General features: G+C 39.5%; 1 protein-coding gene across 11 annotated transcripts in view; it reads right to left on the minus strand.

The window, feature by feature from the left end:
- Positions 1–16,623, minus strand: part of rnf220a (ring finger protein 220a) — a 176,746-nt gene that overhangs the window by 50,442 nt on the left and 109,681 nt on the right. For all 11 annotated transcript variants that reach the window (XM_067453501.1, XM_067453498.1, XM_067453497.1 and 8 more), the window contains one exon: positions 2,076–2,205. In XM_067453501.1, the coding sequence (XP_067309602.1) occupies positions 2,076–2,205 (130 nt within the window). The remainder of the gene's footprint in view (positions 1–2,075; positions 2,206–16,623) is intronic.

A 16,623-nucleotide genomic window follows, 5' to 3' on the forward strand; every position in this document is an offset into this window, starting at 1 on the left:
GGGAGCAATGATGCAATTTCCTTAAATAACCACCGCCATCAAACAGGCAGAGGCCCAGAGCCATGTCAGTGTCCACAGTCACTGCCCGCAGGGGAGGCCGGCCCACTGCCCTTTATTAATTATTAAAAGATAACTCCTCAGCGCCGTGTGATGGATAACACTCGTGCAGGAAAGACATCCTGCTGAGAATTAATATCTCCCTCTCTCTTTCTCTCTGTATCCCCGTTTGAAGCCCAGCAGTATAATCTATTAAAAACGAAAAGGGGGATACACAGCAGGAGGTCTACGACATGTCTGTGACCTATAGATTCAAACGGCATTGTTTCTTGTAATGGCTAATGTTCCTTTCGAGCTTACAGAGTGAGACTTCCCGTCTGGGCGGACAGTAGATGAGGACACAGTGCTTTAACCTGGTCAAGTTGATGTACCAGCAGCAGGGTCCTGGGCCATTGCTCCAGGCTGTGGATGAATGATGGGTACCGTGCAGGATCTCTGTGATCATCTCACCATGTTAACCTGGCCACATGAAAGGCCTAAGCGCATTTGGGATGATGGATGACGGGGAAAAGCACCTGTTCTGCTGCTGCCTTACACCAGTAGCAGGTGTCCTCACTGCCAGTGTTGGGAAAAGTTACTTTGAAAAGTAATGCATTACAATATTGCGTTACTCCCTTAAAGAGTAACTAACTGTGTTACTAACACTGAAATAAAAAAATTAAATAAATAAGTTACCTTGATGCCTTAAAATTTTGAATTCATTGAAATTACAATTTTGAGTTAATACAATGAACATTTTTAAGAAGCGACAACCTTTATTCAAATATTATTAAAAGATTTTGTAAGCATATTGGGTAATTGTGTGTGTTTTATTTGTGATGACGCTGTAAAAAACATGATTTATCAAATTTTTTATGTGGTTTAGATACAATAATATTTTGAGTTTCTATTTATTAAACCAATTTCCTTCATTGTATCAATTCAACATTTTTAATTTCAATAAAGTCAAAATTTTAAGGCAACCAGGTTACTTACTTTTTAAGTTAAACCAACAAAAACCAAAAAATTTTTTTACAGTGTAGTTACTTTACTATATATATATATATATATATATATATATATATATATATATATATATATATATATATATATATATATATATATATATATATATATATATATATATATATATATATATATATATATATTAAACAAAAAACAGTTTTATTTTTGAGCAAATGTAAAGACCCTTTTACACCAAGAGTGAACTAATAAGCCTCGGATAACACTTACTTCACCAATAAAGACAAAAGTAATTTTTGCGTATGGTTTTTGAATAATTTAAGATCAGCAGCAAGTACATTGGTCAATAAAGTGAGATTGAATGCATACAAATATTTGATATTTATTTAATTTTTTAATTTTTTGATATTTATTTAACATTTAATGATTGTAGGTGTGCATTTCACAGATGTTATTGATATTGAGGAATACTGAATCCTTTTTTTGTGCAAAGGAGATTAGTAAATGCACGCTCACATTTAGCCTAGAATTACAATAACCATCGTTTACACACAACGACTCCATACTTACGATTTTGGGATATTACAATATATGGGACAAGAGAGCTGTCAGTCACAGTCTAAATAATGCTGGGTTAAAAAAAACTCAAGTTGGGTTGAAAATGGACAAACCCAGAAATTGGGTTGTTTGAATGGGTCCATGCACTGGGTTCAAACAACCCAATTTCTGGGTTTGTTCATTTTCAGCCCAGCATTTTTTAGAGTGCAATAAATGGGAAAACAAAGTAACTTGCTTTACTTATTTAAAAAAGTTACTCAGATATTTTGTTGTAAATTTTAAAAGTAATGCATTACTTTACTAGTTACTTGAAAAAGTAATCTGACTACATAACTCAAGTTACTTGTAATGAGTTACAGCCAACACTGCTCACTGCTGATTCTCAGACCAAACTCTAATGGGAGGGACAGCAGCCAATGCGCTTCATTTGTTTGAGAGACGGTGACAAGAACAGATGGAGCTGTCAGAAGACGGCAGGTATAGATGTGCGAGTCTACCTGATGTGCATGTGGGTGAGCCGCTCCATCTCCTGCTCCATGTGCTCCTGTAGTTCTCCTGGACGCAGCAACACCTGACAGATGGGGCAGATGGGAGCCTGACTGTCATAGAGCGACACCTTCTTCTTACCTGAGAGAAAAACAGAAAGATAGAGAAAGATGAGGTTTATTTATCATCATAAAACAAAATTGTAGACAATACTAAACATTCAAGTTGCCTTGAATCCTTGTTCATCAGAGCCAGTGTTAATCAAAACCAAAACTATTAAAGGGGTGTTTGCATGCGATTTCACTTTTTTAACTTCAGTTAGTGTGTAATGTCGCTGCTTGAGCATCAACAGTATCTGCAAAGTTACAGCGCTGAAAGTTCAATGCAAACGGAGATATTGTCTTTTAAAGTTATGGCAGTTTATTGCCTACAAAAATGGCCGGTTTGGACTACAACGAGCTTCTTCCTGGGTTGGTGACATCATAAACCCTTGCTAGTCTCCGCTGATGTGACTTCTGCCCGTAATGGGAAGGGGCGTGGCGTTTCCGGCAACCTGTGCTTGGCACTTCAGCCAATAAAAATACAGGAAACTACATTTGGCCATCTGACCAATCCAAGATCATTGCGTTTTTCAGAGGGATGAGCTTCATAGAAGCAGGAAGCAAACGAGCCGTTCAAAGGACAGACAGCGGTGTGAAATAAAGGGAGAATAGAAGAAAAATACGGCGTAAAAAAAAAGAAAAAAGGAAGAAGTATTAAGACATGTTATACTGCGCTCCATTAACACAACCAAGCCTAGGAAAAAAACACGGAACGACCCCTTTAATAATTGTAAGTGAAATGTGAAATCCGAAATAAAAAAATATTGTATGAAACACTTAAACAAACCTTGGTAACTAATTGAAATAAGTTGAACTAAAACTAAAATTGAAATAAATCTAAAGCTAAATAGAACCATTAATAACACAAAAAATAATAAAACCAAATTATTATAACTAAATTAAAATAATAAATGTGTTAATAAATACTGTAATACAAACTATATATACTACATACTGTAATATGATGATACTATTATAGTACATCATTTCAGGATTGAGTCCAGAGTACATTGTGTCCTTATCCCATTCATCCTCTCACTCTCCTCAAATATATCCTATTCACCATCACAAAAGAGGCAGACTATCCCCAAATTATAATTTTAAAGTAATTACATTTTTAGGGAAATCACATAAGAACACGGTCGCATTGGCCAAGTTTATATACTGTAAACTCTAGAAAAAAAGGTACAGTGCTGTCACTGGGGCGGTACCCTAAGGTACAAAAGTGAAAAGGTATATATTAGTACTTTAAAAGTGCATATTAGTACATTAAAGGTATATAGTAGTACCTTTTAGGTGTTGTACCTTAGAGTACCGCCCCAGTGACAGCACTGTACCTTTTTTTCTGACAGTGTATAGTCCATTTGGAGATGAGCACGGGTCAGATGAGTGCTCAAAGTCTTTTTTCTCTCTTCTCTTTGGACTGTGTGGATTAAGTGGCTCAGATTTCTCCGGTCTCCTGTTCCCTCATTAAACCAGATCCAGCTCCACACAGACAGTTACGCCGCTGAGCTTGTGACACTTCAGCTGTATCTTCACACACGCTTATCAACTCACCAATGGACAACATTTCATCAGACGCTGTAATACAGAGAACCACTAATCTCAGTTATTGTGAAATGCACTGTGAATTTAACAATACGGCCGACTTCAATACGACTTCAAGCCTTATGAGCGCTGATGATTTGGAATCTTTTTATAGTACATTGAAATAAACACAAAACAAGCAGGCATGTGTACGTGCATTCACATCTGAACACATGGCTGTGTTTATTTTTTGTGAAAGTCCATCCGTGTGGGTGTGTGTGTGTATCGAGGCGGCCTGTGAGTAACTAACACATCTTTCGTATGTGAATTATCTAACGTGCGGCTCTGTAAATGAGCGAAAAAATATTTCCTGTTTCACTCTGCTATCTCCTCATCTCTCAGATCTGGAACTAGCCAATCAAAGCGCCTATTTTTAGCCCTCTGGGACAATAGATCCTCCCTCAAACAGGATATCCTGGATGAACTCACTGTTACCGACAGACTGCAGCTGTAAGCAGCTGTTCTGCTTACCTAACTCACAAACAGGACGTGAGGAAATCACATTTTGGAAATGTGGAAGTTCTCTGAGATGTACACTGTAAAAAAATATTGTTGGTTTAACTTTAAAAAAACCTAAGTAACCTGGTTGCCTTAAAATTTTGATTTTATTGAAATAAAAAATTTGAGTTGATTCAATGAAGGAAATTGGTTTAATAAATAGAAACTCAAAATATTATTGTATCTGAACCACATAAAACATATGATAAATCATGAAAATAGCACTATTTGGCATGTTTCACTGCGTCATTAGAAATAAAACACACACAATTACCCTATATGCTTACAAAATCTTTCAATAATATTTGAATAAAGGTTGTCGACTCTCAAAAATGTTCATTGTATTAACTCAATTTTTTTATTTCAATGAACTCAAAATTTTAAGGCAAGCAGGTAACTTATTTTTTAAAGCTATACTGTGTAACTTTTTTAGTTTATTCTTAGCTAAAAACACTTAGTTCTTTCAAAAATATATGTGCTCATTAATGTATATTTACTTCTTTCGAGTAATAAAGTATTCTCGTAAGTTTATAATATGCCATTGAAAATACATACGGGTGAGGGTTCGAATGCCGGTCGCCATGTTGCCCCTCACTCTTGAAAGTACAGTAGCCAAAGAGGGACATACCCGTAAATTCAAGCTTCGCCTTTCGCGTTTTTACACTCGATGGCACCGTGTCGAATGTGAAGAGGGGGATTGCCATGTTAATCTTGGACTAAATCAGCCACCGTAGGAGTTAAAACGAAATCGTAATTGAGAAGAACTGAAACTAATATTCACTGGAGACCTTTACACCGCTAGATGGGGGAAAATATCACACAGTGTAGCTTTAAATAATTTTTACAGTGTAGATCCTTCACTAGCATTAGCTGTCTTCAGATAATGGGAATGTTTAATGCTCATGCAAAACGTACTGTCACAATGTTTCTAGGGTGTTCTGAGTGGTTTTCAGGACGCTGTTATGCAGTTTCTAGGGCGTTCTGGTTGGCTGATAAAGATCAAAGATTTTCTGACTGGTTGATAACGTGTCGCTATAAGGTTGCTAGGATGTTCTTAGTGGTTGCTAGTTCAAAAGAGCTTTGGTTAACAGTGCTAAAATACAGTGTTCACGTCTTGCTCTTTTATCACTTCTCTTATAACATTTTATTCGATGTGCTTAACGGACAAAGTTGTTCAAAACGGTTTCCATTGCACACAGGGAAGCAGCAGATCCACCATGTCCAATTATCAAAGTGTGTAACAAACATCTGATGTTTTCAGTTTGCTTCGAATGTCTGGGAGGCAACTATTGATCTGTTGCAGTAGGGGTTAGTGAGCATCTTTTCTCGAGATGATGAGGTAACTTGAGGGCAGGTTGCAAACAGATGTACAAACACACACACACACACACACACACAGAAGTGGGGCTGTAATCCCGATTCTTCTCTCTACATAAAGCCCTAGGCTCAGTATGAGCCCGTCCTTGACTTCAGAGGGCACTGTTGTGTTTGTCTTCACATGATGTGTTTTGTCTTGTTTCTAGTCCAAACATCTAAAAATTCTTAAAACAAGAAGTATTTACCAGACAAGCAAAAGTAATTGTCTAGTTTTGGTGAAAAATAGCTATCTTAAAACAACATTATTTTACTTACCCCATTGGCAGATTATTGTGCTTATTTTAAGTAAAAACTCTTCATTTTGAGTTATTTTTCCCAAAACAAGACAAAGATACTAAATAAGAAATGCATTTTTTTGCAGTGAATATAAAACCCTTTTTAGGTGCCAAAATGGTTCTTTCTTGTCATTATAGAACCTTTTTAGCATAAAAAGGCTCAACTCCAAAGAACCGTTTATGCTAAAAGGTTCTATAATGAAAAGAAAGAACCCTTTTGGCACCTAAAAAGGGTTTTATATTCACTGCAAAAAAATGACTGGTTAAAAGTGGGGTAAGTGTTATTTCAAAACCGTTTTAGAAAAAGGACTCGGGCCGAGTGGAATAACAAACTTGTAGCCAATCAGCAGGCGAGGGGCGTGTCTACTAATGATGGTGAGAAGAGCGCTCGCTCTCGCTCTGTGCACGTCATTATACAAAACACACGAGTCACTCATGCCGAGAACTAGCCTAATATATCCTGCTTTTGCTTGACTATGCTCGTGTGTCATGTTCGCTTGTTTGTCCATTTGCGATCGTATTGTGGCTCACTTCAGCGATGATAAAGACCCGTTCATTTCCACACCGTATGGAGCATCTAAATCTCCTCCCTGTTTCAAGATCAGCTCACAAAATGTGTCCGGCAGGTAAGATACTATACTCCTAATATATGTTTGTTTCCTCTTTTCATGATCTATATAACCCATCCGGTCATAATTGTAATATGTCGTTAGCTGGACTGTCGGCTCATGTTCTTTCGAGTTGTTCATGAGAACGGTTCGTGTTTTTGTGATGAATGGACTTTTTCATTGAATATTCGACCTGGATTAGTTACACACAGATTCTGCTACAGTCGTTGCCTGGGATACGTATATGTGGGGCAGAGCTATCACAATAGGGCCGAGACCCTTTTTGGGGGTAGGGGCGTGTGTGTTTTGGTGATTTGAAATATCAACAACGGTTACCAGATAGCACCTACCCCACCTTTAGAAGGGTTCTGTAACCTTTTAGGGGTTCCAAATACGTAGTGCCGATAGAACCTTTTCTTATAAAAGTGTATGCACACACATACTAACGCAGACAAACATGCGCGTAAACATGCGTAAACGCTCTCTCACACACGCGCATACACACGGCAAAGTCCCTCTGGGGGAACATATCCTCAGCTCACATATTGGCCTGTCAGAAGTATTTCCTGCAAGAGCACAGATTGATCCGTGAGGAGCTAGCAGGGTCAGTGTTAGCATCCCAAAACTCCCCTCCCACCCCCATACATCTCTCCACCTCCTCCTCCTCCCTCTCTTCTCCTCTCCTCTCTTCTCCCAGTCACGCGTGCCTACGCATCCCCATCCCCTATTCTCCAGCTCCACTACTTAACGGCCCCACACTCTGGACACTTTAAGTGACTTTGAAAAATAGGTAATCGATTACAATTCTGTGTGTCTCTGTTTCTCTCACCACCCTTTTCTCACTCGCCCCTCTCCCCTTCCTCCCTGTCTCTGTCCAGCAACATCCTGCACATCTATTTCTCATTTTCTGGCCCTTTATTTGTTTTCCGTGCTCTCCTCTGTCTTATCTCCTCTCACCTATTTCTTTTTTTCTTTCTGTTTTGTACCATGGTAAGGTCATTCTCTGACCTGCTGATAGAACATTAAATATTGAATTAAACTGAAATTAATCATAACATTTAAAACCAGTTTTATTATTAGTATATATTTATGTATGAATATAATAAAAAATGGTTTTAAATGTATGTGTGTGTGTGTGTGTGTATATATATATATATATATATATATATATATATATATATATATATATATATATATATATATATATTATTATTATAATTAATTTTTAATGTTTTAAAATTGTATTTTATAATTTAATAATTATTACAATATTATTATTACATTTTATAATAATATTAATTGAATTCATTGTAAATAGTAATTCCTTCTTGTGATGGCAAAGTTGAATTTTCATCAGTTATATGTATTATAAATTATAGTAATATAAATTATACTAATAATATTTCACACTATTACTGTATTTTTGATCAAATAAATGCAACCTTAATGTGCAAGACAATTTCTTCAAGAAATTTAAAATACTTTATACAAGTATAAAGTTACAAGTTTATACAATATATATATATATATATATATATACACACACACACACACGCACGCACGCACGCACGCACGCACGCACGCACGCACGCACGCACGCACGCACGCACGCACGCACGCACGCACGCACGCACACACACACACATGATTTCTTGCATGTTCTTTATTACATATTATTTTGTGCAATTTCATCATGCTCACATCTCCCTTTTCTCTCTCCTCCTCTCCTCAGCAGCGGTCAGCTTTATTGCCCTGACAAGATAATTTGAGTCGTGCCAAAGCAATCACCGTCTGCAAGAGTAAACAAAGAGCGGTCCAGACCCATTCTACAGCAGATAAATCTCCAATCCAACTCTTTTTCTTACTCTTTCTCTCTCATGAGGCCATTTGCAACATGAAATCCGACAACCTGACATATGTGTTTGTGTAGGAATGATAGTCTGTCTGCACAGAGTCATTATCATACAGCTCTGTTTATTCTAAAACTTTATGTTTACATGTTGTTAAGGTTTATGTACTATTTAAACGCGCGGTAACGTTAATGCTAATGTAAATTGTGACTGCACTTTCTGTATTTCCTTGAGTGTTTCAATTAGTTTCTTTCCTTTTTTTGTCTGTTGACATGTCAGATGGTTTACTGACAGAGTGTTACTCTGACTTTGTTATGTGTGCATGATGGGATCTGTTAACAGAGCGTGTGATTGTATGTATGTGTGTCCCTCTGTCTGTGTGTGAAGAGAAAATGAGTGTGTGCCTCTTGAAACTGGCTCTTTAATTCATCCGTACACAATCAATGGGCTCAGTAATGGAGTCATGATGGTTTGGTCAAGCGCCTGTCGGGACCTTAACCACCTCCCTGTCACTTGTCTCCCTGAAAACACACACTCACACTCACGCTCACAAACAGAGAGAGCTGGTCATTTGGCAGCTTTGATGTTAATACAAGATGGAGAGGATTCACACAATAGGACACACACTAAATCATCTGTCTGTCAGCACTGTCTGATGAACGCCTTTAGAGTAAAAGGGTGAGTGGACATGGGTTTGCAAATACCTGAAGCCGTGTCAAAGCTTCACATATATCCATGGGTGTGTGTTAGTGTATAGGTATAATGTTTTTCCTATAGACCGCCCCATTATGTGTGCATGCAGTGTGGTGTTGGTGTCCACATCGTCCCCAGAGAGGATTGACTAATAGAGACAGCCAGTGATTAATCATGTCTCCCCTGTGAGGGCTGGGACACACACACACACACACACACACACACACACACACACACACACACACACACACACACACACACACACACACACACACACACACACACACACACACACACACACACACACACACACACACACACACACACAAACACACACACACAGTCCTTCAGCCCTGGACACACCCTCACAAACACATTAAATGTTTTATTTTTCACGTATTTCTATTACTTTTATTAATAAAATTATTTGCCGGACTACGTGTAAACGTATGCCATATCTTACATCTATACATATATATAGACGTAAGATATATATAAGGCATATGTTTACAAAGTACAGCAAATGATGTATATACATATATATATATATATATATATATATATATATATATATATATATATATATATATATATATACTATTATACTATTATTAAGTTGTGCAACTGTTTTTAATATTGATAAATAAATAAATGTTTTAATATTGATCATAATAATGAATGTTTCTTGAGCACCAAATCGACCAATATTTCATAATATTAAGTTTTTTACTGTATTTTTTTATCAAATAAATGCAGCCTTGGTAAGCACACATTTTAAAACATCTTCCCAACCATTCAGTTTATTTGAATTCTACTTCCTTACATTTAAATTGCAATGTTTGCTGCCTTAATTCAAATTCAGGAATTGATTCGATTCTGAATATATGTTACAACTTTATCAGCCATCCCAATTTACTTAAAAAGCACCATGCACTACTAGACCGCATGTGGTCTCTAAAGCATCCCATTCCTCTTGTCCATTTCTTATTCTTCCTTCCATCTTCCTGTTTCCCCTTCTTTCTCTCTCTAAGGGAGTGAGTGATGGCGAGCAGAAGACAGAGAGATAAATCCTGAGGCATGGAGGGGGTTTGGCGCATGCTGCTTGTCAGCGCGTTAAAGATGATTAATGTGGGATGCCCCCCTGTGCCGGACCCCTGTGTGGAGAAAGGTGGGGACTCCGTTTAATCTGAAGGGCCGGCGAGACCAGCGCGCAGAGAGGGGCAATAACAAGGAAATAGGACTGACAGAACTTTTTAGTGCTGAGATTTCTCACCTAAATGCCATGCTGTGAGAGAGAGAGAGATGCCTTTGACAGCTCTGACTGAGTGCTGGCCTGATCTTCTCTAATTTGCCAAGATGGATGGCAAAGCTCTCTCACTATCTCACACTCTGTCTTCAAAAATCCCCTCTTTTTCTCCTCTTCTAGATATAGCACACCTTTATCACAGAACATTCGCTCACCCGGACCTCCATTCTGATAGCACAGCTAATGAGGGCCAGAGCCAGCGGCCTCTCTCTGCATTAGACATCCCCTAATTATTAAAAGCACTTTCATCACACGTAACCTTTCGCTAACCCCACTGATAGCACAATTACACACTGGACGGATGAGTTAGCGCATGCTAATATCTTAATAGCGTCAAAATTTGCTGCCTTGGAATCAAGCTAACTTGGCTGCTAGCTGTGTGGTGATGTAGCATTTGCCTCTAGCTGCCTCTGACACTCCTTGTATGTTGTTTTACAAGCCGTTGTGTAAAACAAAAGAGACAAAAAAAGAGCTCCACAGAAGCCGCCTCAAACGCACGCTCCCCTGGTAGCTGGCAGCCCGCCATCGGCAGCTCCGGCTGGGGCTGTTAGCTGTCTGTCTCTCCTCTCATTTAGCCTCACGCAGCATAACTCAAACAGCATGCGCCTATTTATTTAACTGCTTCCAAATGCACAAAAAAACCCTCCATGCTTACATATCTGTGTCCATAAAACCTGCCGCGGCAGATACTGTGAAACGTTTAGATAGAAAATTGACATATAACGTACATAGGCATCTTTTAAAGATTTATAATGGTGTAGTAACACTCCCCACATCACTGTTTGGGCAAGTCCTACCTTGACCTTTCAAACATTACTCTCGTAATTGCAGTAAATTCACTCGTTCGGTGGGTTTAATAGTCTTCGTCTGGTTTTCTAGGAGTCAAGAGTAAGTTTTTGAGTTAAGGTGTGTGTGCCACGTGTGTGAGTGTGTGCTTGGTGAACAAAACAGAGAGCTCTTAACGCATTGGCGAGAGAACAAAGCTGCCACTAATGGCCACAGGCAGGGAGCATGTGCCTTTTGAAACCTCTCTTTGCGTACAGTGTGCTCACGCTGAGCTCAAGATGGAGATGGAGATGGCAAGGAGTCCCCCCTCCACACCTGGGAATGCCTAAATTCACGAGCACACACACCAGCTGCCTCCTGTAAAGCCAAACACTGCACCCACAGGTGCCCAACTGCACCATCCACACCGCATGGGCATGAAGTAAATGGACTAAAGTACAACATTTTAAGTTATTCTTCTTTGATCTTGAGCAGGGGTGTCCAAACTCGGTCCTGGAGGGCCACTGTCCTGCACAGTTTAGCTCCAACTTTCCTCAACACACCTGCCTAGAAGTTTCTAGTATCCCTAAAAATCCCTTGTGCGTAATCTGGGAGTATTGCTTGACTCTTCATTGACTTTTGACTCACATATTGGTCAGACAGTTAAGACATGCTTTTTCAACTTACGAAATATTGTACGTATCCGCCGATCCCTCAACTTTAATGATGCTGAAACCATTATTCACGCATTCATAACCTCATGACTTAACTACTGCAATGCTCTATACAGCGGCTTACCACAAAGGCTATACATCGCCTCCAAATGGTACAAAACTTGCTGCCCGAGCACTAACGCTTAATAAAAAATCTGTCCATATCACACCCATCCTCAACCAACATTACTGGCTTCCTGTGGCCAGCCGCATCCAGTTTAAACTGTAAGTTTTAGTCTACAAAGCCATTCATGGCCCTGCCACTACTATACCTTGCTGAGGTTAGTTCACAAATATGTTCCTGCCCGGACCCTCAGATCCAGCAATGATAATCTGCTTGTTGTACCAAAGTTTAAACGCACTGCTATGGGAGGTAGGGCTTTTAGTGTTACTGGCCGTACATTATGGAACAAGCTGCCCTCGACCATCTGTAACGCACCAACTCTACAGTTGTTAAATCCCAACTTAAAACTCACCTTGTTTCTCTGGGCAGTAAATAATTATCTCTCTCACCGCCTCAGCCTTTAAAGTGATCTTACACCTTTTCATGTTACATGACTAGTTGCTGTTAATTGTTCGGTTTGATTGTGTAACTTCTTTGTTGTTGTTGTCTATCTGGAGTTGATTGTTGTACACCTGCTTGTTTATTTGTTATCATTAACAGGCCGATTGTTTTTGTAGTACATTGTAAAGCAACCTTGGGTTCCTGAAAGGCGCTGTAAAAAAGAAACATATTATTATTATTATTATTATTATTATTAAAAAGACCTTGATTAGCTGGTTCAGGTGTGTTTGATTGGGGTTAGAGCTAAACTTTGCAGGACATTGGCCTCCAGGATCAGGATTGGTCTAGAAGAATGAATAAAAAAAATTGACCACATGGTTTGATAAACAAAACAGCTTAGACTAAGATGGTTCAGCTAGCAATGGTTTAATAATCAGAATACGCTATAATTTTATATTGATTTTGCTGGTACCAGCCTTTTACCAGTGATATACAGCTTGTGCCAATAACAGACAGTATTATCCATATAAAATCAGTTTAAGATGGTCCAAACTAGTCTGAGCTGTTTTCATAAAATTTGAATACAAAAGACCTATTCAATATGAGAAATATGAAATGGAGTTATGGTTTTATGACTGATCACTGAATTAATGCTTTCACAGATTAACTAGTCACTCACTTTGACCATGACCCTCAGAACGTCTCCAATACCACCCCAAATACCTGTCCTCTCCTTTTCTCATTTCATAGCCGAGCACGGCGTTAAACAGGTTTTTTTGAAGCAGGCATCAAGTGTTTACGCCTGCCTCATTCTCTCTCCTCTTGCCTTTAAGCACGCCAACATCAGTAAACAGTGAAATCTCTCAGCCTCTTACCGAATGTAACCACATTACACTGTCTGATAACGTCGTCAAATAATGCCCGATAAGAGGAATTTGATTTGATTCAGGGCCTTTTTTCTCCCCCTTTCAAATGCTTTTCTTTTCTTCTCCTTGCCTTAAGCCCCCCCCCCCCCCCCCCACACCACATATCTCTTTATACTCTGCATCTTAGAAAATGACACTGCCTTGTATGCGCAATCAAATAAATCCAGCGCGCCTGTCAGCCTTCATTTTTTCACCTCCCCTCCTCCCTAAATCAGAGCAAGGTGAGGCGCTACAAGTCATCTCCATAATGGGAAATATGTGCTTTATACGCAAAAGGAGGAGAATTAGACTGATAATGGGACTGGCTCACTCGTCCATGTCTCTCTCTCTCTCTCTCTCTCCTCTCTCTCTCTCTCTCTCTCTCTCTCTCTCTCTCTCTCTCTCTCTCTCTCTCTCTCATTTTGTGTGTGTGTGTGTGTGTGTGTGTGTGCTTTTTACTTTATTGTAAGTGAGCAGAGGAACCCTAAGCAGGCTGGACAGTTCCTAGGCTGATTACTCAGGGTTAGGTGAAAAAGGGGGAGAGGATGAGAGAAGAAGGGAATGAGGCATCGCGCCTCATTCGAGAGGACGTCTGATGAAATGGAACGGGGTCATCCTCGGTTTGGGACCTGACGAGCGTCGGCGTTGGCGTCTGTGCTAACCGTGCACGGAGGCCGATCACGGCTGACAGTGATGCATTGTGCTGTTAAACAGCAGCTCCTCATGCTACCGATCACACACACACACACACACACACACACACACACACACACACACACACACACACACACACACACACACAAACACACACACACATACACTCAGGGTGTCACATTTAAAAAGGCAAATGCAATCAGCACCTGAGAGAGGAGTGGGGCGAGGGGAGTGGTTTGGTGTCAGTATCGCTCTGTCTTTCTCTCTCAGTGTTTGGCTAAAGATGATGTCGGTTTGATGCGTATTATCAGCATATGTGCGGGGCGTGCAGAGACGTACAGGCACTGATGTGGAAACCAAAGCCAGTTATTAGGGCCAGAATCATAACTGTGCTCATCAGAGGGGAGGAGACATGATTACCTGAATAACACAAACAACTTTAAGGACTTTTTAAAGGGCATGATGGGAAATTGTTTTTCTAGTCTGTATGTGATAGGGTTGTGTGCAAAATACAGAATTGTAGAACTGGCTCCTTTTCAATGACTAAGTGTGAATTTGAATGAAATTAAAAATGTGGATATTTAGCAGGGATGCATTACATTTACAGGGATAGTTTACCCCAAAATGAAAATTCTCTCATTATTTCCTCTCCCTAATGTCGTTGGACAGCCGTCAGACCTCCGTTCATCTTCACACACAGATGAAGATATTAGTGTTGAAATCCGATGGCTCAGAAAGGCCTTCATTGACACCAATGTCATTTCCTCTCAAGACCCATAAAGGCACTAAAGACGTCGTTACAAAGCCCATCTCACTACAGCGGCTCTACAATCATTTATGAAGCACAGAGAATAGTTTTTGTGTGCAAAAAAAATAAATAACGACTTGTATAGTGATGGGCCGATTTCAAAACAAAGATTTGAACCGTTATGAATCAGTGAATCGACTCAGGATTCGGCTCGCGTGTCAAACTGCTGAAATCACGTGACGTTGGCGATCCGAATCATGAATCGATTCACTGATTCATAACGGTTCTGAACTTTGTTTTGAAATCAGCCATCACTGTATAAGTCGTTTTTTTTTAGTTTTTTTGCACACAAAAACTTTTCTCTTCGCTTCATAAAATGATTGTAGAGCCGCTGTAGTGAGATGGGCTTTGTAGCGACGTCTTTAGTGCCTTTATGGGTCTTGAGAGAGGAAATGACATCGGTGTCAATGAAGGCCTTTCTGAGCCATCGGATTTCAACACTAATATCTTCATCTGTGTGTGAAGATGAACGCAGGTCTGACGGGTGTCCAACGACATTAGGGTAAGTAATTAGACAGAATTTTCATTTTTGGTGGAACTAACCCTTTAAGTAAATACATAATATTGCAAAATATTTCTATTTTCAATAAATGCTAATATTGATAATAATAATGAACGTTTCTTCAGCACCAAATCAACCACTATTTCATAATATTAATGTTTTTAACTGTGTTTTTTTATTAAATAAATGCAACCTTGGTAAGCACGCATTTCAAAACATTTTTAAATCTTACCAACCGATACCAGCGGTATTGTACATTCAAAGTTTGCCTTGCTTTTCTAGTTAAAAAAATAGTTTCTAATGAATTAATTTTAATTCAACTTCCTTACATTCAAATTGCAATAATTTCTGCCTTAATTCAAATTCAGGAATTGATTCAATTCTGAAAGCTGCACAATCCTGTTGTGTGTGCAGGGAAGACGGCACAGGTTTAAGAGTGACTGTGGCTTGCTTTGGAGAACATGTGGGTTTACTTTGAGGGAATAGTGTTGAGAAGGCGCCTTATTGTGGTAAGTGTGTGTGTGTTTGGTTTGAGTGGTGTTCAGGATAAGACTTGTGTTGGTGGGTGTGAGTGCTCACAGTAGTGACAGCTGTTTATTCAATCAATCACCTTGTGGATGGCACAGCAGAGTGAAACGGCTGGAGATTGAGTTTTGCCTCACAGGGGAAAATGGAGCAAATTAATAGACCATTACCCAGGCGCTGACCCAGGAAATGAGGGTGACACTACAGGGTTAGATCTGCCAGCTTGCTTACCTCGCTCTCTCTCCCTCTCTTTCTATCTCTCTACAGTCCTTACAAAAGGCGAACGCCTTAGTCTCAGCACCCCCTTCTCCTCCCTAGGGGTAAGGACCATTACGACTCTGGCTTTGTGACTGAGAGGAGGCAGGGTTGGACACATCTCTGCTTAAATATGGATGGATTTGCGCAGCTCTATGAAATCATGCGTTTGTCTGAACAGGTGGGCCATGTTTGCTGAGTGGGCAGGGTTGAGTCCCTGAGGACATCATCTCTGTTGGGCTTTGCACACGTGGGCGAAAGTTTTTTCATTCAAGGGTCATTTGTCAACAAGCAAAATGCCTAATGTCCGATTATATGAGCAGTGAGTGTGCTAAGCAAGAGGCAACCTTCTGCAGTTTTTTTAAGCCAATATGGAAGTCATTTAAAATGCAATTAAATAATCTAAACAGGCTCCAGAAGGGAGCAGAATCTAATTGAGCCCCATGTTAAAATGTCCAACTTTACAGCAGAAAAAAACATATTTACAGCCTGGTACAAATTATGGTTTTGGCCTATACGGCTAATTTTGCTCTTCATGACAACTGTGAGGGGGGTGAATTTTTGTATAACTCATTTGTTTACATTATACAAAGCCTTAAAGTTCTGCATAATTAGGGCGTGGTTACTTTGAG

This window comes from Pseudorasbora parva, chromosome 9, assembly GCF_024679245.1.
Source record: "Pseudorasbora parva isolate DD20220531a chromosome 9, ASM2467924v1, whole genome shotgun sequence".
Taxonomy (NCBI): domain Eukaryota; kingdom Metazoa; phylum Chordata; class Actinopteri; order Cypriniformes; family Gobionidae; genus Pseudorasbora; species Pseudorasbora parva.